General features: G+C 50.9%; 1 protein-coding gene across 9 annotated transcripts in view; it reads left to right on the forward strand.

Moving 5' to 3' along the window:
• AP1B1 (adaptor related protein complex 1 subunit beta 1) overlaps nucleotides 1-21,032 on the forward strand; it is a 62,473-nt gene that overhangs the window by 21,621 nt on the left and 19,820 nt on the right. For 8 of the 9 annotated variants that reach the window (XM_030914994.1, XM_030914995.1, XM_010359329.2 and 5 more), the window contains exons 3-11: nucleotides 3,547-3,652; nucleotides 7,300-7,435; nucleotides 8,588-8,833; nucleotides 10,953-11,143; nucleotides 12,715-12,936; nucleotides 16,001-16,121; nucleotides 16,878-16,973; nucleotides 17,988-18,103; nucleotides 18,762-18,927. In XM_030914994.1, coding sequence (XP_030770854.1) covers nucleotides 3,547-3,652; nucleotides 7,300-7,435; nucleotides 8,588-8,833; nucleotides 10,953-11,143; nucleotides 12,715-12,936; nucleotides 16,001-16,121; nucleotides 16,878-16,973; nucleotides 17,988-18,103; nucleotides 18,762-18,927 — 1,400 coding nt within the window. The remainder of the gene's footprint in view (nucleotides 1-3,546; nucleotides 3,653-7,299; nucleotides 7,436-8,587; nucleotides 8,834-10,952; nucleotides 11,144-12,714; nucleotides 12,937-16,000; nucleotides 16,122-16,877; nucleotides 16,974-17,987; nucleotides 18,104-18,761; nucleotides 18,928-21,032) is intronic. The other variant, XM_010359355.2, reaches the window with a different exon arrangement.

Here is a 21,032-nt window from a genome sequence, read left to right on the forward strand (position 1 = left end):
TTTTTGAGACGGAGTTCCGCTCTTGTTGCCCAGGCTGGAGTGCAATGGCGCGATCTCGGCTCACTGCAACCTCCGCCTCCAAGGTTGAAGCGATTCTCCTGCCTCAGCCTCTGAGTAGCTGGGATTACAGGTGTGTACCACCATGCTGATTTCGTATTTTTGGTAGAGACGGGGTTTCTGCATGTTGGTCAGGCTGGTCTGAAACTCCTGACCTCAGGTGATCCATCCACCTTGGCCTCCCAAAGTTCTTGGATTACAGGCATGAGCCACTGCGGCGAGTCAGGCACGTATTTTTCATGGTTTTAATCCTGTTTTTCATTTGACATTTTGATATCATAAACATTTCCCAACAATTCTAATGATTCACTATTAAGTCTATTGAGTTGCTGCACTGAAATTTGCTAAGCTAGGCTTATATCGTTGGGTATTTTGGTTGTTTCTGCTTTTAAGGAAATGGAGGATGTTATCGTGGCTGACAAATGTGCTTTAACCCTGTAAGCATCTTTTTGGCCAACCCTTCCTTCCTCCCTCCTTCCTTCCAAGTGATATTGACACACGCCTACTGACCAGATGAAGAGTCTGTTGTTGGATCAGCTGAGCCAGGACTCAAAGTCTGCCCCTCATCAGGCATTTCATGTATTGGTCTAGCTTGTTTTTACTGAGAACCTACCATGTGCAGTGGGAGAGAGACAGAGCCTCTGAGCTGGTGTTGCTCGAGGTTGAGCAGGAAAGACAGTCTGTAGAGTAGTAACCGCACTGAAGTATAGTGGGTCCAGGGGAGATTATGGGAGAGCTCTGGGTGGAGCTGGCCAGATATATGGGGGACAGAAAGGGGAAGGAGTGAGTGCTCTGCTTGTGACACATTCAGGGAAAGGAAGGTGGTGGGCATGAGCTACTGAAGAGGGTGATGCAAGAAGAGGCTAGAGCCGGGCATAATGGTGCCCCAGGTGGTGGCTTGGGTGGGAGGATTACTTGCTTGAGCGCAGGAGTTCGAGTCTAGCCTGGGCAACTAACTAAAAAAAGAGAGAAAGCAATTGGAGAGGTGTGCAGGGATCAGTCCTGTGGAGCCTGGTGAGCCACAGGGTGAACTTAGTGCTGAGTATATTGGAGTCTCAGGGGTGGGTTTTGTTGTTTGTTTGCTTTTTTTGAGACAGAGTCTCTCTGTCACCCAGGCTGGAGTGCAGTGGCAAGATCTCTGCTCACTGCAGTCTCCTGGGTTCAAGCCATTCTCCCAAGTAGCTGGGACTACAGGCATCTGCCACCATGCCCAGCTAATTTTTGTATTTTGGGGGTGGGGTTTTTTAGTGGGTTTCTTTTGGGAAGGGAGATGTGTGGAGAGACATTCCTGGGTTCAGTGCCCCAGCCAAAGAAACAAGGAAACAGGTTCAGGAGAGCAAAGTGAGTATCTTGGGTAGGCCCAAGCATAGGGATTAAGAGCATGGGCTTTGGAGCTGGCAGACCTGGTTTTCAATTTCAGCCCTACCACCTGCCGGCATTGGATATACATTACTGAGCCTCTGACAGCCTCCATTTGCTCACTGCAAAATGGAGGGAAATGCAGAGTTGTGAGGATGAAATAAGAATATGTGTGGGAACAAGTTAGTATGGGACTGGGCTCAGAGAAGGGCTCAGAGGGGCCAGGCATGGTGGCTCACGCCTGTAATCCCAGCACTTTGGGAGGCTGAGGCGGGTGGATCACCTGAAGTCAGGAGTTCAAGACCAGCCTGGCCAACATGGCGAAACCCAGTCTCTACTAAAAATACAAAAATTAGGAGGGTATGATGGTGCCCACCTGTAGTTCCAGCTATTTGGGAGGCTGAAGCAGGAGAATTGCTTGAGCCCGGGAGGCAGAGGTTGCGGTGAGCTGAGATCGCACGGCTCCACTCCAACCTGGGTGACAGAGTGAGACTTTGTCTCAAAAAAATAAAAAATAAATAAAAAAGTCCAGGCGTGGTGGCTCATGCCTGTAATCCCAGCGCTTTGGGAGGCCCAGGCAGGCGGATCATGAGGTCAGTTCAAGACCAGCCTAGCCAACATGGTGAAACCCCGTCTGTACTAAAAATACAAAAATTAGTCGGGCATGATGGCGCACGCATGTAGTCCCAGCTACCCTGTATGCTGAGGCAGGAGAATTGCTGGAATCCGGGAGGCAGAGGTTGCAGTGAGCCGAGATGGGGCCACTGCACTCCAGCCTGGGCAACAGAGCAAGACTCTGTCTCAAAAAAATAAAAAAAGAGAAGGGGTCAGGAAATGACATCTGCCCTTCTAACCTATTATTGGGGTCCTGACTTTGTCCATGGCAGGGCCAGACAACCCTACTTCCTCATTAGTTTTTTTCACATCATCAAGTTCCTCAGAACAATTGATTACATGCTTGAGCTCTCATGGAGCAGCTGAATTCCCATTTTCAGAGCTGAGCAACCACTTGTGTCTCAGGAAGTGAAACCCTGAGCAAGCTGTTTTAATTAGAGGTTTCAGGAAAACAGGAAAGGCCTCCATGTGGGAATCCACAAATCCTGCCCTCTCCCTGCAAGCCTTAAGTACTCAGGTTCTATTGCACTGAGCCTTTTAAGGGCCTTTGGTTGAGTGAAGGTAGCTGAGGACAGCTTTACCTTCCACTGTGTTTTTAGCTCTCTAGCTGAGCAGAGCCTGCCATCATGTTTTTGATGCTTTTGTCTTCCCTAGAATCTTTGTAGCTTCTGTGGTTCCTGTTGCTTCAATCCAGAGTGGCCTCTAAACTTCTTTTCTTTTTTTGGAGACAAGGTCTCACCTTGTATCCCCCAGGCTGGAGTATAGTGGTGTCATGGCTCACGGCAGCCTCGACCTCTGGGTTCAAATGATTCTCCAGCCTCAGCCTCCAGAGTAGCTGGCACAGCAGGCACTTGCCACCACACGCAGCTAATTAAAAAAAATTTTTTGTAGAAACGAGGTCTCACTATATTACCCAGGCTAATCTCAAGCTCCTGGGCTCAAGTAGTCCTCAGCCTCTTTTCTTTCCTTTTTTTTTTTTTCTTTGAGATGGAGTCTTGCCCTGTTACCAGGCTGGAGTTTAGTGGCGCCATCTTGCCTCACTGCAACCTCCACCTTCTGGATTCAAGCGATTCCCCTGCCCTAGCCTCCCGAGTAGCTGGCACGCACCACCACATCCGGCTAATTTTTTGTATTTTAGTAGAGACGAGGTTTCACTATGTTAGCCAGGATGGTCTCCATCTCCTGACCTCGTGATCCGGCTTCCTCAGCCTACCAAAGTGCTGGGATTACAGTCATGCGCCAGGATGCCCAGCTGATCCTCAGCCTCTTAAAGTGCTGGGATTACAGGTGTGAGCAACTGCCCCCGGCCTCCAAGCTTCCATCTTGTTAATTCCTATCCTAACAGTCGTCCCTCACTGTTGCCTGGCCCACCTGAGGCCAGGCGCCTGAAGCTGCCCTCACCAACAGCATAGGGTGTCTTACGTGCCTCCCTCCGGCTCTTTTGGAAGTTAGATACTGGGAATTGTCCCCTGCCAGGGTAGGGAGGGATCGCTCATGCTTGCCTCCTTTCCTTAGGGGAGATCTTCGAGCTGAAGGCAGAGCTCAACAGTGACAAGAAGGAGAAGAAGAAGGAGGCAGTGAAGAAAGTGATTGCATCGATGACCGTGGGCAAAGATGTCAGGTGTGCAGGAGTAGGCCTGGTGGCATCTGGAGGCGGCTGACAGGGGAGGGTTTATAGCTGGGGTCCACTTCAGTCTCTCCCTTCGGGTGTCTAGGGACCCATGTCTCCCCTCATACAGCTCCCTTCGTAAAACTTTCTTCCCAGTCGAAGGTTTTGTTTACACAGGAATCAGGAGCCCAGATGCTGGCAGGTCAGGTGGTGATGGAGTGAGTTAACTGGAGTAGGTGGGAAAGGAAGCACGTGGTGCAGTGGGTGTAGCCTGAACCCTCTCAGAAACTTCAGAGGATCATTGCTGGCTGGGGAAGAGAACCCAGTGTGGCCAGGTCTTCTGGTTTTTAAAAAGAATGGGAAATCTGGGCCAGGCGTGGTGGCTCACACCTGTAATCCTAGCACTTTGGGAGGCTCAGTTGGGTGGATCACAAGGTCAGGAGTTTGACACCAGCCTGGCCAATATGGTGAAATCCCGTCTCTACTAAAAATACAAAAATTAGGCCGGGCGTGGTGGCTCAAGCCTGTAATCCCAGCACTTTGGGAGGCCGAGACGGGCGGATCACGAGGTCAGGAGATCGAGACCATCCTGGCTAACACGGTGAAACCCTGTCTCTACTAAAAAATACAAAAAACTAGCTGGGCGAGGTGGCGGGCGCCTGTAGTCCCAGCTACTCGGGAGGCTGAGGCAGGAGAATGGCGTGAACCCGGGAGGCGGAGCTTGCAGTGAGCTGAGATCCGGCCACTGCACTCCAGCCTGGGCGACAGAGCGAGACTCCGTCTCAAAAAAAAAAAAAACAAAAATTAGCTGTGTGTGGTGGCGCACGCCTGTAATCTCAGCTACTCGGGAGGCTGAGGCAGGAGAATTGCTTGAACCTGAGAGGCAGAGATTGCAGTTAGCCGAGATTGTGCCACTGCACTCTAGCCCAAGTTACAGAGCAAGAATACGTCTCAAAAAAATAAAAGAGAAATCTGGATTTTTCATTTTAAATCTCCCTGTCTTAAGTGGCCAGATGATATTAAACACTGTGTGGTGCAAATAAAACACACGTGCAGATTGGATTTCTCCACTTTGTCACCGGTGTGCAGCCTCTGTTGCACCTGATGGCTAAAGCAGGTCGTGTGTAGAGTGGCTGCTGCACCTTGGCTCATGCTTCCCCTGTGGGAGTGCCCAGTGACGCAGCTTGTCTGCCCATCTTTAAAAACCCATTTGAGGCTGGGCACGATGGCTCACACCTGTAATCCCAGCACTTTGGGAGGCCGAGGTGGGTGGATCACGAGGTCAGGAGTTCAAGACCAGCCTGGCCAACATGATGAAACCCTGTCTCTACTAAAAATACAAAAATTAGCCGAGCATGGTGGCAGGCGCCTGTAATCCCAGCTACTCGGGAGGCTGAGGCAGAGAATTGCTGGAACCCAAGAGGCGAAGGTTACAGTGAGCCAAGATCACGCCATTGCACTCCAGCCTGGGCGACAGTGAGACTCTGTCTCAAAAAAAAAAAAACCCATTCAAGATCTGCCTTCCCCATGTTTCCTTCCCTCATCACCCCAACCCACTACCTCAAACTCAAAGCATTTGCTTTCTGTTCCCATCACCCAGCATTAAATTGAGACTGTTCTCTTGTTATGTATACTTGTGTTTACCTGCTCACCAGATTGTAAAATCTCAAAGGCAGAGACTAGATTTTGTAACAGCTTAATATTTGCACAGTATTTGAGAGTCTGCACAGAACATTTTGAGATTTGTTTTCTCAGTAGTTCCTTACAATTCCCATATTATAGGTAATGACAGTTTCACTGCCAAGGAAATAAAAACTGCCTAAGAGTCACATGGTTTGTGGCAGAACTAGGACTCAAGCCCAGTTCTTCTGAAATCCAAATCCAGGCTGCTTTCACTCATGGCCTCGTGGTGCCTAGCCATGTGCCTCATAGGTTGGGTGCTGAAGTGGAGCAGCTCCCGTCCAGGTCCCAAGATAGGCTCCCACTGCTCCAGATGTCCCCATGGATTGCCCCCCAGCAAGGACCCCCTGCCAGCAGCTCTGGGAAGGAGCTTTGCAGAGAGCTCTTTGGAAGCCAGAGCAGAAAGGGAGCGGGCGCCTGCTGGACAACTGGGCCTCCTTCCAAGTCAGATTCCTTCCAGGACAAAGCTGCTTTCCTTCACCCAGAACACCACTGTCACCTCCTCACAGAGGAGAAACATCTTTGTTCTTCTATCTCAAAAGAGCTGGCTTTGCTGATATGACGGGCCCCAAAGAGCGAGTCAGCCTCATCAGCAGTTTTTCCTCCTCCGTCCTCCCCATTCTTCTTCGTGCATCATCTTCCAAGGTGATACATTTTGGCTTTGGCAGGACTCCTGCCTGTTGGGGCTCAGGAAGTTCACTTTGACCTCATAATTCTCTATGTTGACACGTCCTTTCCTGTAAACACATAAGAATTGAGAGGAGGGAATATGATCATTCCAGAGATAGAAAATTGATCTCTAACCAAATTTCGTGTCTTAAGAAGGCCTGTGATTCTGGGACCACGGGTACCACCTGGTTATGAGCATGGACCTTGTTCTCAGACCTGGCTCCTCCAGGCAGGTTATTTGACATTTGTGAACCTCAGTATTCTGTGAAATGGGGATCATTCCCTGACTTCTTTTTTTTTTTTTTTTTTTTTTTTTTTTTTTTTTTTTTTTTTTTTTTTTTTGAGGCGGAGTCTCGCTCTGTCGCCCGGACTGGAGTGCAGTGGCCAGATCTCAGCTCACTGCAAGCTCCGCCTCCCGGGTTTCCGCCATTCTCCTGCCTCAGCCTCCCGAGTAGCTGGGACTACAGGCGCCCGCCACCTCGCCCGGCTAGTTTTTGTATTTTTAGTAGAGACGGGGTTTCACCGTGTTAGCCAGGATGGTCTCGATCTCCTGACCTCGTGATCCGCCCGTCTCGGCCTCCCAAAGTGCTGGGATTACAGGCTTGAGCCACCGCGCCCGGCCCATTCCCTGACTTCTAAGGGCAGTTAAATGAGATCAAGTATGTAAAGCTCTTAGCACCAAGCCTGGTGTATGGTGTGTGCTCCATGTATGCCGTGCTGGTTCTTACTGGGTGCCAGAGCTTGTGGTGAAAGCAGCGTGAACCATCCTGCTTCCCTGCGACCCTCCAGAACCAGCAGCCCAATGTAAGGGGCCACGTTAAGTATCAGAGAGGGAGAAAAAATCATTTTCATTTACTCAGTACCTCCCAGATATCAAGGACCAGATACCTAAGTATGTTGTCTCACTCAGTTATCATAAAGGCCCTGTGAAGTGAGTTTCTGTTGCACCATTCTTGCAAGTTAGGAAATTGAGACTCAGGGCAAGGGGGCAGGTGACAAAGGAATTTCTCCAACGTCATATAGCTATCAAGAGGCAGTGGTGGGTTTGACGGGCTCCAGAACTCATGTTTGAACTATATGAAAAGAACCAAGGACTTTTCTGCTTTTAAAATTACCCTTTGGGATTCCCTTTCTATCAATAGGTGTTGATTGTTAACAGCACAGCTGAAACCCTCTCTTTTACCAGGAAGTCCAGTGTGTCTCTCCTTTCTCTCCTACCCACTGTCCTCTCACCCACTAGTTAGCAGCCTGAAAATCTTCCTCTTCCTTTCTTCAGCCTTTCCCATGCTGACACCATTTTGACCTTCCAGTGCCCTCTTCCCCGATGTGGTCAACTGCATGCAGACTGACAACCTGGAGCTGAAGAAGCTGGTATACCTCTACCTGATGAATTACGCCAAGAGTCAGCCTGACATGGCCATTATGGCCGTCAACACCTTTGTGAAGGTGAGCAGGAGCTTGGTGGGCGTGGGGACGTGGGGTGCTTAAGGCTCTGTCTCCACTCAGTCTCTTGGGGGTGGGACCCTGTGGCGCTGGATGGAGTCCAGACCTTCAGACTGCCCGTGCCCGCCCAGCCTGCAGGCCTCTTCCTCCAGCAGAGGGCTCCCACTCTCCAGAAAATCAAATGCTAAGGACCCTGCCTAACTCTCCTGTGTGAGGTCCTGCCAGGCCTGTTGATCCCCTCCCCACCCTGATTGGGCCTTGCCCTGCATGCTTTGCCAGGGCAGGAATCAGCAGGTGTCCGAGGGCTTCTCTGTTCCCCTTCTAGACTGCTGCTTTCTCCATTTTCTGTCCTTCAGATTAAATTGTCAGCTCTGTGCACCTATATTTTAATTTTATTTTCTCCTAATGTTTAGTACCTGTGAATTTGTGTACCTTTAGAACCTTAGCTCCCCTGACCGTGCTCAGATATGGGAAATGAGGCTTCTGTGGCCCAGTGGAAAGGCCGAGGGCTGTGATGCTAGATGGATGTGGATTTGAATCACAGCTCTGCTCTGTGGCTTCAGATGAGCTCCCAGCCTTCCTGAGAGCCTCAGTTTCATCATCTGTAAAATGAGACCAGTATTGTATTTCTTTTTTTTTTTTGAGACGGAGTCTGGCTCTGTCGCCCAGCCTAGAGTGCGGTGGCCGGATCTCAGCTCACTGCAAGCTCCGCCTCCTAGGTTCACGCCATTCTCCTGCCTCAGCCTCCCAAGTAGCTGGGACTACAGGCGCCTGCCTTGTTGCCCGGCTAGTTTTTTGTATTCTTTAGTAGAGACGGGGTTTCACCGTATTAGCCAGGATGGTCTCGATCTCCTGACCTTGTGATCCGCCCGTCTCGGCCTCCCAAAGTGCTGGGATTACAGGCTTGAGCCACCGCGCCTGGCCCAGTATTGTATTTCTACTGTGAGGATCAGAGGAGACAGTGTGCAGAGCTGGCATGGGTGCCAGTTACATAGCATTTACTTTTGCTGCTGTTGGCTGTAGTTGGTGGAGATCCATAGCAGCCATCTGATGTTGCTCAGCCTAGCAGGGCTCAGAGCTGCAGGCCAGGGAGAATATGAAGCCCACAGATGGCTCATCCCACCCCTGCCCTGGCCAATGGCTGGTTCCTCTCAGGACTGTGAGGACCCCAACCCCCTCATCCGAGCCCTGGCAGTGCGGACCATGGGCTGCATCCGTGTTGACAAGATCACAGAGTACCTATGCGAGCCACTCCGGAAGTGCCTGAAGGACGAGGATCCGTATGTGCGCAAGACAGCAGCTGTGTGCGTGGCCAAGCTCCATGACATCAACGCCCAGCTAGTGGAGGACCAGGGCTTCCTGGACACCCTTAAAGACCTCATCTCTGACTCTAACCCCATGGTAAGCCACTGCCACCCACCGTACTACCTCCTGGGTTGCTTGGGAAGACATTGGCTTGACCCGTCACCAGGCATTCCCGAGTACCTGGTCAGAGCCTGGCTGGGGGTGCCAGTTGTTCTTGTGCCTTGTGGTGGTTCACGCACCCTCTTTGGAGGGAGCTAGACCTGGATTCCCTTCTCCTCACTCTCTGACTAGCTGCGCAACCTGGGGCAAGCTGCCTAGGCTCTCTTTTCTTCATCAGTGAGATGGATCTAATTCTACATGGCTGGCAGGAGTGCTGTGAAGGTGACATGCCTGGGATGGCCTGGTATATGGTGCGCAATCAATACTAGTGCCCTCCTTCCCCTTCTAGTCACTGTTATTGTTGCTGTCTTCTCACCAAGACATATGCTGCATGTGTGGTGCTCTTCCCTTCCCCCATCTTTGCTGGGTTGTAGAGGGTCACCCTGGAAGTAGCATAGCCTGGAAGATAGGATATCAGGATGTAGCTGGATGCGGAACTCCACAGTCTCCTTACCCATGGTGGTGGCAGCAGTTTGGTAGGGCCCATTTAAAACGAATGTTTAAAATGAATGCACAAACCCCGCCATCCCCCAATCTGAGCAGAAACACTGAGCAACTGCCATACATAGTACTGAGCAGCCAGTACAGAGATGGGCACTGGAGCACTGGATGGTTCACAGAGAAAAGTTGGAAACAATGCAGAACACACTTAAAAACAGCTGCCTGGACTGGGTACGGTGGCTCACACTTACAATCCCAGCACTTTGGGAGGCTGAGGCAGGTGGATCACAAGGTCAGGAGATCGAGACCATCCTGGCAAACATGGTGAAACCCCGTCTCTACTCAAAATACAAAAATTAGCTGGGTGTGGTGGCATGTGCCTGTAATCCCAGCTACTCAGGAAGCTGAAGCAGGAGAATAACTTTAACCCGGGGAGTCAGAGATTGCAGTGAGCCAAGGTTGCACCACTGTACTCCAGCCTGGTGGCAGAGCTAGACTCCATCTCAAAAAAAAAAAAAAAAAAACGAAAACAGCTGCCTGAGGCTGGGCGCAGTGGCTCATAGAGGATTACATGCCTGTAATCCCAGCACTTTGGGAGGCTGAGGTGGATGGATCACCTGAGGTCAGGAATTCAAGACCAGCCTGGCTAACATGGCGAAAACCCATCCCTACTAAAAATACAAAAATTAGCTGCTCATGGTGGTGCATGCCTGTAATCCCAGCTACTCAGGAGGCTGAGGCAGGAGGATTGCTTGAGCCCGAGAGGCAGAGGTTGCAGTAAGCCAAGATGCACCACTGCACTCCAGATTGGGCAACACAGCGAGACTCCATATCAAAACAACAACAACGACAAAAACAGGCTATGTGCAGTGGCTCACACCTGTAATCCTAGCACTGTGGGAAGCTGAGGCAGGAGGATCACCTGAGGTCAGGAGTCTGAGACCAGCCTGGCCAACATGGTGAGACTCCATCTCTACTAAAAATACAAAAATTAGCCGGGTGTGGTGGTGCATGCCTGTAATCAATCCCAGCTACTCGGGAGGCTGAGGCATGAGAAACACTTGAACCCAAGAGGTGGAGGTTGCAGTGAGCTGAGATCACACCAGTACACTCCAACCTGGGTGACAGCACAACTCCGTCTCATAAAAAACAAAAACAAAAAAACACCTCTCTAGTGGAAATGGATTGAGGGCCTGGAGCTTCACCTGGCAAGCCCCTCTTCTCCAGCCCCCATCCACTTCCAGTAGCCTCAAGGAGATCGGCAGGAATCCCCTAGCGCTGAGAAGCACAGCTGACAAGCATTGAAGTGAGCTGCTGTTGCTGGTAGGCAGGGGCTGCTGTGTTAAGAAGCTGGGAATGCTTTCTATGGCTAGGTACTTGGAGCCAGATCTTTCTTGTTTTTCTAAATGGCAGGCACACTTGTTTTTGTTCCAGTTTGCAGAGGAGTCAGCAGGGTGAGTGCTTGGAGTGGGTCTCGTTGCAGCTCCAGACCCTGCCCATTGGGTCATATTCCTTTCAGGATATTTGACCTCTGACCAGCCAGCATCATTAGCCCACTGCCCCGTGGCCTGTGAGCAGCACCCCCAGCCTCTGCCCCTTCTACCCTCTCAACCAGGTGGTGGCCAACGCGGTGGCAGCACTCTCAGAAATCGCCGAGTCTCACCCCAGCAGCAACCTGCTCGATCTGAACCCACAGTCCATCAACAAGCTGCTGACAGCCCTGAACGAGTGCACCGAGTGGGGCCAGATCTTCATCCTGGACTGCTTGGCCAACTATACACCCAAGGACGACCGCGAGGCCCAGAGGTGAGCGGGCTGCCCCTTGCTTGCCAGCCCAGCCTGAGGACCCTGGTCCTCAGGGGCTCCAACCAGGCACTGGGCCTCAGGCCTTAGTGGGCCCCTTTCTAGTGCCTTGCCCCACAACCTACCCTCAGACACGCCTAAAGGGAGGCCTGCCTGCTTCCCACTTCTCCAGAGCCAGGCAGGCAGGAGAGCTGCCTTGGGCAGTCAGCTCGGTGCCTGCTGTGGACATAGGCCTGGCCTGGCCTGGGAGCTCGCAGACGCCCAGGGCACCTCTGTTGAGTTCAGTAGATGGGTAGTGCCAGAGCCACTGCTCATTGAATTCTCACTGGGTGTCTGGGGCTCTGCCGGGTGCTTTCCACACATTAGTCTTTAATGCAACTTTCATCATCATCCCTCGCTTTCTAGATGAGGGAGCTCCAACTTAGAGAGGTAGAGGGAATTGTGCAGGTCCCCCAGCTGGGGCTCACCTGAGTCATGGTCTTAACCACAAGATGCCCTCCAAGTCAAGGAAGTGAGGAATTGCCATCTATACAGTATGTACTATGTGCCAGTACTGTGCTTGTTCTTTTTTGTTTGTTTGTTTGAGGCAGGGTTTCTCTCCCCCAGGCTGGGGCTGCAGCCCCAACCTCTGGGACTCAATCAGTTCTCCCAGGTACCTGGGACTACAGATGCATGCCAATGTGCCCAGCTAATTTTTATTTTTATTTTTTTTTGTAGAGACAGGTTTCCACCGTGTTTCCCAGACTAGTCTCAAACTCCTGGGCTCAAGCAATCCACCCCCCTCAGCCTCACCCGGCCTTGTTTTTTATATGCATTATGTCAGTTAAGCCCCCAGCAACCCTGTGAAGTAGGCAGCATCATCTTGATTCTATAGATGAGGAAACTGAAGTGCAGAGTGATTTCAACCTACTGGGGGTTAGCAGGCAGCAGAACCAGGATTTAGATCTTTCTTCTACAAAAAACATGTTTGTTTGTTTGTGTCAGGGTCTCGCTCTGTCACCCAGGCCGGAGTGCAGTGGCACAGTCACAGCTCACTGCAGCCTCAAACTCCTGGGCTCAAAGCAGTCCTCCTGCCTCAGCCTCCCAAGTAACTGGGACTACAGGCGTGCACCACCATACTCAGCTAATGTGTAAAATTATTCTTAGTAGAGAAGGGTGTCATGATTTTGCCCAGGTTGGACATGCTATTTTTTTTTTTTTTTTTTTTTGAGACAGGGTCTCACTCTGTTGCCCAAGCTGGAGTGCAATGGCGCAATCTCGGCTCACTGCAACCTCCACCTCCTGGGTTCAAGTGATCCTAATGTCTCAACCTCCCGAGTAGCTGGGACTACAGGTGCTCACCACCATGCCCAGCTAATTTTTGTGTTTTTTGGTAGAGACAGAGTTTTACCATGTTGGTCAGGCTTGTCTCAAACTCCTGACCTCAAGTGATCCACCCGCCTCGACCTCCCAAAGTACTGGGATTACAGGACTTGAACTATTGTGCCTGGCCTGTACATGCTATTTTGGTAACTAAAAACAGGATGTTTCCCTTTGTCTTTCCTGTTTGCCCCATTGGAATGGACGGATCCCAGCATCTGTGAGCGGGTCACCCCCAGGCTCTCCCACGCCAACTCCGCTGTGGTGCTCTCTGCTGTGAAGGTCCTGATGAAGTTCATGGAGATGTTGTCTAAGGACCTGGACTACTACGGCACGCTGCTCAAGAAGCTGGCCCCACCCCTGGTCACACTGCTGTCAGCTGAGCCAGAGCTGCAGTACGTGGCCCTGCGCAACATCAATCTCATCGTGCAGAAAAGGTACTGAGGTCACCACACACACATCCATGCATACCCCTCGGGGAGCCTCTTCTGCCGGGAATGGGGGCTGTCAAAGTAAACTGACCTATCACCATGCAGGAAGTCTCAAATAGCTTAACCAAAGGGGCAACTTTGCCCCCTGAGGGATATTTGGTGGTATCTGGAGATACTTTGGTTTTCACAGCTGAGGGGGGCATGCTCCTGGCATCTAGTGGGCAGAGGCTAGGAATGCTGGTCAGCATCCTGCAGTGCACAGAATAGCCCCTCACAGTAACTGTACAGCCCGAAATGTCAGCAGTGCTGAGGTTGAGAAGCCCTGGCTTAACCTAACTGGGAAGCAGGCTGTGTAAAGACTAACTTGGTGATTAAACTAGATATTGTCTTCCTAGTCCACAGAGCTGTCCTGAAATGGGCTGTCAGATTTTGTGTATCTGCGCATTTCTTCGGGGGAGAGTCCATAGCTCTAGTCAAACTCTCTGAGGTTGGAGCCTCAAGGCCTGGGGGAGGGGTACATTGGACTCACTCCGAATGCTGTGCTACCCGCTTCCGTCCCGTGAGAAGTGGCTGAGCAGTGAGCCACTGCTCCCAGGGCACACGGTCTGGTAGTGGGGGGTAGGCGAGAGCAGAAAAACCATTGAGCAGTGCTGGGTCTGCAGGGTTCATGGCATGATCCGCTTCTTCCTCTGAAGTGGCTCTAAGTGGTGGAGCCCTGCAGCTCTGGAGAGGGGGATTGACCTTGAGTTCTCCTCGCAGCTTTTGGTCAAATGGCTCAGTCAGCAGTGGGGAGTTGACAGTAGTGACCATTGATCATTCATATGTTACAGCAGGCCCTGTTGCTGGGAGTGGGGCTACACAGAGAACTGGGGCCTCATTAGTAATTTTCTCTTGGAAGACAGCACGTCCTCCTGGTTGTAGCTTCAGTCTGGGTCTTAGTACTCTCTGGGGGGACCCAGAGATATTGGTTGAATTGGGAGATTAGGGAGGTAAATATGGGAAAGCCTTCTGAGTTCCTAAACCAAGGGATGAAACTAGGGCTTCTTGGTTGTAGTGTGGGTCTTTATACACCAGTGCCCTAGAGTCACGGATTTAATGTGACATAGTGACTAGTAGAGCAGATGAGCATGCAGGGTTTCCTGTGCTGTAATTAACATGGTAAATCTCTTAAGAAGTTGGGCAGGGCGCGGTGGCTCACACCTGTAATCCCAGCACTTTGGGAGGCCGAGGTGGGCGGATCGTGAGGTCAGGAGTTCGAGACCAGCCTGACCAACATGGTGAAACCCCGTCTCTACTAAAAATACAAAAATTAGCCGGGCGTGGTGGCGCATGCCTGTAGTCCCAGCTACTCAGGAGGCTGAGGCAGGAGAATCATGTGAACCTGGGAGGCGGAGGTTGCAGTGAGCCAAGATTCTGCCACTGCACTCCAGCCTGGATGACAGAGCTAGACTCTGTCTGAAAAAAAAACAACAAAAAAAGAAGTTGTCCACGTCACTGAGACATGCCCTGCCCTGGTCCTGAGACGTGATTGGGCAGCTTTTGGCAAGTCCTAATTGCAGAAATCATCTTCCTGCTACCCAGCTCGGGGTCTTGCCTCTCCCGTGGGGCATGACAAAGGCTCCTTGCTTGGCCAGGACCTCCCCGCAGTGTGCACAGCAGCATGGAGTACCCAGTTTTCTCCTTTCTCTCTGTGCTGTCTTCTCCCTTCCTCACCATCTGTCCTCGTACCTTTTCTTTCCTTCTTTCTGTCTGGAAGGGCATAGGAGTAGGAGTCAGAGGTAGGTGATTCTCACCCCACTCCTGTCCTTACTGACATTAGCCATGTGACCTAGTGCCAGCCTCTCACCCTCTCTGAAGTTTCCTTGTTCAGGAAGAATGTGGTGGGTGATACTGGCGGAAGGCAGAAGGATGTTGCCTTTGAGGAAGGAACAATGACACATGTGAAAGGGCTCAGCTAGTGACAGCTCCTGCCTAGTGATGCCTTCTCTGAGGCAGGCATCGATCATGCTAGATGCTTCTCGTCTCACTCTCACAGCAGGCCGATTAGGTCGGTGTTGGTGTCAGAGTCCCAAGACCACCCTCATGCTCAGGATTCACTAGCACTGCTCACAGTACTCAGCATATATTTTTTAAATATATTTTTTCTTTTTGAGACAGGGTCTCACTGTGTTGCCGAGGCTGATCTTGAAGTCTTGGGCTCAAGCGATCCTCCTGCTTCAACCTCCCAAAGTGCCAGGATGACAGGCACGAGCTGCCACGCCCACTCAGGACTCAGCAGATAGCTATACCCACAGCAAAGATCTGTCAGCAGCAGAGCAGGGCTGCCCGGCTGGGTCATAGGGAAGAGGACAGTCTGGAGGATTCCATGAGAGGCTTTTTTGTACCTCCTCCTTCCCATGGGGAGTCACACAGAGCACACTCCTCCCCCAGCAAAATGCGGCAACTTGTGTAATGTTTCTGCCCAGGAAAGCCTGCTTGAGACTCGGCACCCAGGCTTGTTATTGGGAGCACCTACACAAATTCCAGACTCCCAGGAGGGAAGCATATGTTCAGCATAAACTGTATTCTTTGTACAATGATCTAGGCACAGTTAAATACCTTTCTCATTTAAGGAACAGTGAGAACTCTTCCAAAATCCAAGTTGCCACGTGCCCGGCCTTCTGAGGCTAGCAGTCCCAGACCTGCGGTGGTAACGTGTTTCTGTACAGCATCATTCCCATTTCATGGGTGAGGAAATAGTCCTGAGGTCACAGGCTGGGACTGGGACTGAGATCTGTCTGATTTGCAAGCCTTTCCCAGGGGGCCTGCTGCCTCTGGAGAGTGAGCCTCTCTTACTGCGCTCCCTCTGCCTTCTGACGATGTGCTCAGGCACACAGGAGCAGTCAGAGCCTTGCTCAGGCTGGTTGCTGGGCCCTCTGCCCAGGAGCTTGCAGTCATGGCAGTGACTCTGCCTTCAAAAACATCAGGCTCCACCTCAGACCTCAGAAATGTCCCAGCAAATGTGGAGGGCCTTTTCTCATGAGGCTTAAGCCTTCTTTTTTGCTCTTCGGGCATCCTGCCCCACCATCAGGCCTGAGATCCTGAAGCACGAGATGAAGGTGTTCTTCGTGAAGTACAATGACCCTATCTACGTGAAACTGGAGAAACTGGACATCATGATCCGCCTGGCCTCCCAGGCCAACATTGCCCAGGTCAGCAGAGTGTGATGGTCAGGGCATGGGCTTGGTGTGTGACTGTTCCACCACCACCAGACTGTGGGCTCTGGCCCAGCTGACCAGTCTTACCATTAACGGTTTATCTCATGAAGAGTGTTCAGCATGGGACATGGGGCTGCGTAAGCAAGTGAAAGAACTGATGTTTTTTTTAGGCCGGGCGTGGTGGCTTACGCCTGTAATCCCAGCACTTTGGGAGGCCGAGGTGGGTGGATCATGAGGTCAGGAGATCAAGACCATCCTGGCTAACATGGTGAAACCCTGTCTCTATTAAAGATACAAAAAAATTAGCTGGGTGTGACGGTGTGCGCCTGTAGTCCCAGCTGCTAGGGAGGCTGAGACAGCAGAATGGTGTGAACCCGGGAGGCGGAGCTTACAGTGAGCTGAGATGGCACCACTGCACTCCAGCCTGGGTGACACATCAAGACTCCGTCTCAAAAAAACAAAAAAAAAGGACTGATGTTTTTGTTACTAAAGAATGTTTCTTCCTGTTATCACCTGTCATCCCTTACAAAGTGGTATTGGATATGTTAGCTAGATCAACCCCAAACAGGGTTGTCCAGGCCTGCTTTCCTTTTCAGGCACCTGCCAGCTCTCTCCCTTGGGCCTTCCACCTGGAATAGGAGGCAGAATCCCATTCTCCTAGGGAGTCTGTGTATATTCGCTGTCCAGGAGTGTTCCAGCAGATTGCCCCATCAGGTCCCCCCAACCCCATCTTTTCTGTTTGGGCCACAGGTGTTGGCAGAACTGAAAGAGTACGCAACAGAAGTGGATGTGGACTTTGTACGGAAGGCTGTGCGTGCCATTGGACGCTGTGCTATCAAGGTGGAGGTGAGGCCCTGGGACTCTCTCCTTGGCTGGAGAAGGGAAAAGGAGCTGAAACCAGGAAACCAGTCTGATTCAAGAAGAATCTGCCAGCTTGCTGGTGGTCTAGGAAGGCCTGAGGCTCACCACTGGAGCCCCCATGGCGAGCATTATGCAGATCTGGTGGGGTTCCTTCTCACTCTGTAGTATCCTTTAGGCCTTCGAGTTGCTGCCGATCAAATTAACCCATCATAGTCATGGTTCTCCTGCAGCATTTGCTAAGATGCTGGACAGCCACAAACTGGTGGACTTAACATTGACTTCACAAAGCTCTGGGGCAAGGACATTTTTTGGCAAATATTGTCATTCAGCTGCCCACATGCCTCTGTGTCCACACGCCCTAGGGCCACTCCAGACTCCTGCGTCCTAGCATTTTATCTCTCCCCTTCCTTTCTCTGCCTGTGGAGATGTTCCATGACCACTAAGCCAGATTCTCCTTAAATGGAAGAATCTCCTCCACTGGTGACTTGGAGGGTCCTAGGATAGCTGGTCACCCCCCGCCTATCCCTTTGAGGTGTGCTGTGATCTCAGCCTGTGATACTGTCCTGAGAAATCTCCTTCAGAGCAGGCCATGACAGCAGTGTGTGGAAGTAAAGGCAGAAGCAATCAGAGGTTCTGTGAGTGTTTTTGGTCACAGGAGCCCCCTTCCTGAAACAAGTAAAAAGAGAGGTGGGATTCTACTGCACCGTAGTCACCTTGCCCTCAGGTCCTGGCCTAGAGGAGCTCCAAGGACCCTCCTTGCTCTCAGGAGCTGTGCCTCTGGCTTCTCCTCAGTCTCATTCCACATGTCCCTGCCATCCTAGGGCCATGATTTGGTACTGGTTCTCCCGTTACCTGGGGAGAGGGTTCTTCTGTTTTCCCGCTATGACAAGGAAGGTGCACCAGGAGTGACTTGGAGCCCTTGGCCAAGGTGTGGACATCAGAGGCTGTATTGGAAATGGGGTGTGGGAACCTCATCCACACTCTCCTCTTCCCATGCAGCAATCTGCGGAGCGCTGTGTGAGCACGCTGCTCGACCTCATCCAGACCAAGGTCAACTATGTGGTCCAGGAGGCCATCGTGGTCATCAAGGACATCTTCCGCAAGTACCCCAACAAGTGCGTGCCTGCCCTCCTAGGGAGAGGGCATCTGGCTCTGCCTGGGGACAGGGATGTCGGGGCAGAAAAGGAAGGAGGAGTCTCCTCTTCCTTCCTTCTCTGTCACAAGCAGCATTCTCAAAAGAAACTCTTTGTTTTTTATTTCGTCCACACTGCCCCTCCTCTGCTCTGCAGGCCACAATAAGGGCTAACATGTGATAGATGAAACTCAGATCCCCAGGCCAGGTGTGGTGGCTTACACCTGTAATCCCAGCACTTTGGGAGGCTTTTGGCAGGTGGATTGCCTGAGGTCAGGAGTTCGAGACTAGTCTGGCCAACATGGTGAAACCCCGTTTCTACTAAAAATACAAAAAAATTAGCAAAGCATGGTGGTGTGTGCCTGTAATCCAAGCTACTTGGGAGGCTGAGGCAGGGGAATTGCTTGAACCAGGGAGGTGGAGGTTGCAGTGAGCTGAGATCGCGTCACTGCACTCTAGCCTGGGCAACAGAGCGAAACTACGTCTCAAAAAAAAAAGAAAAAAGAAAAGAAACTCACGTCTCCTTTATCTGCCACCTTGGGTCTTACGAGGCAGGTCCCCTTCCCTCCTGGCCCCTGCTTGGCTTCCCTGGGTTGCCTGTTCCTCAGGGCTCACATACCGACTGTGCCTTGGTCTCCCAGGTATGAGAGTGTGATTGCCACACTATGTGAGAACCTGGACTCCCTGGATGAGCCTGAGGCCCGGGCTGCCATGATCTGGATTGTAGGCGAGTATGCAGAACGGATCGACAATGCAGATGAGCTGCTGGAGAGCTTCCTTGAGGGCTTTCATGACGAGAGCACCCAGGTGAGCCAGTGAGCCGGCCAGGGTGTGAGTCATGACTGGCAGCTCAGCCCCACTGTGGCCCATACTGCCACGAAACCCTTCCTTCCTAAAACCTCGTCAGTAGCACTGACAGACAGATGAGTGATGTGCGCTTAATGGACACCGCCCCTTTTCCCCCTCACTGCAGTACAGTCAAGTCAGGGAGACATATGAGACAGTCTGTGGTGGTGTGGATAGAAGGCAGACACAAGTTCTTCGTTTTGTTTTAATTTCATATTCATATTTTAACAGGAAATACATTGACTTGGTTTAAAATTGATACAAAAGCATATATAGTGAAAAGTTTCCCTCTTCGTCACTTTGCAGGCCACAAATTCTCCCAGAGGTCACCACTGTTCTTGATGTCTTTTTTTTTTTGAGACGAAGATGAAGTCTCGCTCTGTGGCCCGGGCTGGAGAGCAGTGGTGTGATCTCAGCTCCCTGCCAGCTCCGCCTCCTAGGTTCACGCCATTCTTCCACCCCAGCCTCCCGAGTAGCTGGGACTACAGGCACCCTCCACCACACCCGGCTAATTTTTTGTATTTTTATATAGACGGGGTTTCACCGTGTTAGCCAGGATGGTCTCTATCTCTTGACCTCGTGATCCGCCCACCTCCGCCTCCCAAAGTACTGGGATTACAGGCATGAGCCACCATGCCCGGCCCTCCGTTCTTGATTTTTTAGGAAACTTCAGGAGATCATTTAGGAATACACCAGTAGACCCACAGACACATACACACGCACCCATCCTTCCTATATACACATACACACATCTGACATACACACATATATACAACTCATTCTTATTTTTCATGGTGCTTCTGTTCCATAGTCATGGCAAACACTGAATTAGCAAGTACTGAACCATAGCTCCTAGAGAAATACAGAGTTTGGTTTCTGTGAGCATCTAGACACAACGTTTTTGTAAGCTGATCAGTTAATAACCTTCTAAAATGTGTGTTTCTGTGTAAAAACACCTTAGTTAATATATATTGTCAATTCATTGACATTGAACTCATGGCCATCGGTACTGTTCATGCCTGAGTGAAGCTTATCAAGCGCATGTGTTTTCTCTGAGGCTCATCACAGCCTTCTGTGCTTGGGGACACTAGGCAAGCACTTCAGCACTAGGGAGCATTTTAAACAAGCAAATCAACAAAAAGCGCAAAAATGTGAAAAACATGGCACTAAATAGGTGGTGGAAAGGATGCTTGTTTACAGGATGAGAGCTGAAACAGGAAGACAGAGCGTTGCCTTATTTGACCTCAGCTATGAATGTGTGTGTCAGGCAACTCGAAGTTTTCACGGTTCTGCACGTATTTGCAAATGACTGCAAAGGCACCACGAGTCTTGATTTGGGGGCTACAAGTAAATTTTAGCAAGTAGGCAGGTTCCCAAACATGGATTGCTCAAGTAGTGAGAATCAACTGTATCTACATTGCCCTCTCATTTATTTCTAGACACTGCTGGTAGCATACTCTGCAAATTCAAATTGTTTAGCACCTTGCCTTTTTCTGTTACCAATACCTCCAAAGACCATGCTCTCTCATTCATTTATGCTTTATTTAACCAGCCTCTCCTGGTGGGTATTTAGGTGTCCAGTCTTGTGCTCATTAAAACAGTACTGTTGAGAATAACCTGTGTAATGCACATCTGCACGCATAGCTGGAGAATACATTCATAGCAGCAGGATGTTAGAGAAAAGGGCATGTGAGTTTGAGATTTGGGTAGCCATTGTCAGATTTCTGTTGTGGAGGTTGTGCTGGTTTTTATACTCCCGTCTCAGATGGTGGGATTGCCCTCTTCTTACCTCTGCTTTGTTTTTGCCGGTCCAGTAGCTAACGAGTACCTCACTGTAGTTCTTTTTGCATTTCTGTTATGAATGAGCCTGAATGTCTGCCTTGTCATTTGTATTCCCTTTTCTCAGTTAACTGGGAACCGTGTTAGTCTGTTCGTGAGCACAGAAATTTTTGCTGCCCAATTGGGGCAGTGTAACCCCACGGGTCCAAGTGTGGGACTTAATGAGAGATCCCAGAGTCCATACCCCTCCTCTGCCCTTTCCTGGCTCAGTAACTTTATGCTTATCC

The sequence above is a fragment of the Rhinopithecus roxellana genome, chromosome 13 (genome assembly GCF_007565055.1).
Source record: "Rhinopithecus roxellana isolate Shanxi Qingling chromosome 13, ASM756505v1, whole genome shotgun sequence".
Lineage (NCBI taxonomy): Eukaryota > Metazoa > Chordata > Mammalia > Primates > Cercopithecidae > Rhinopithecus > Rhinopithecus roxellana.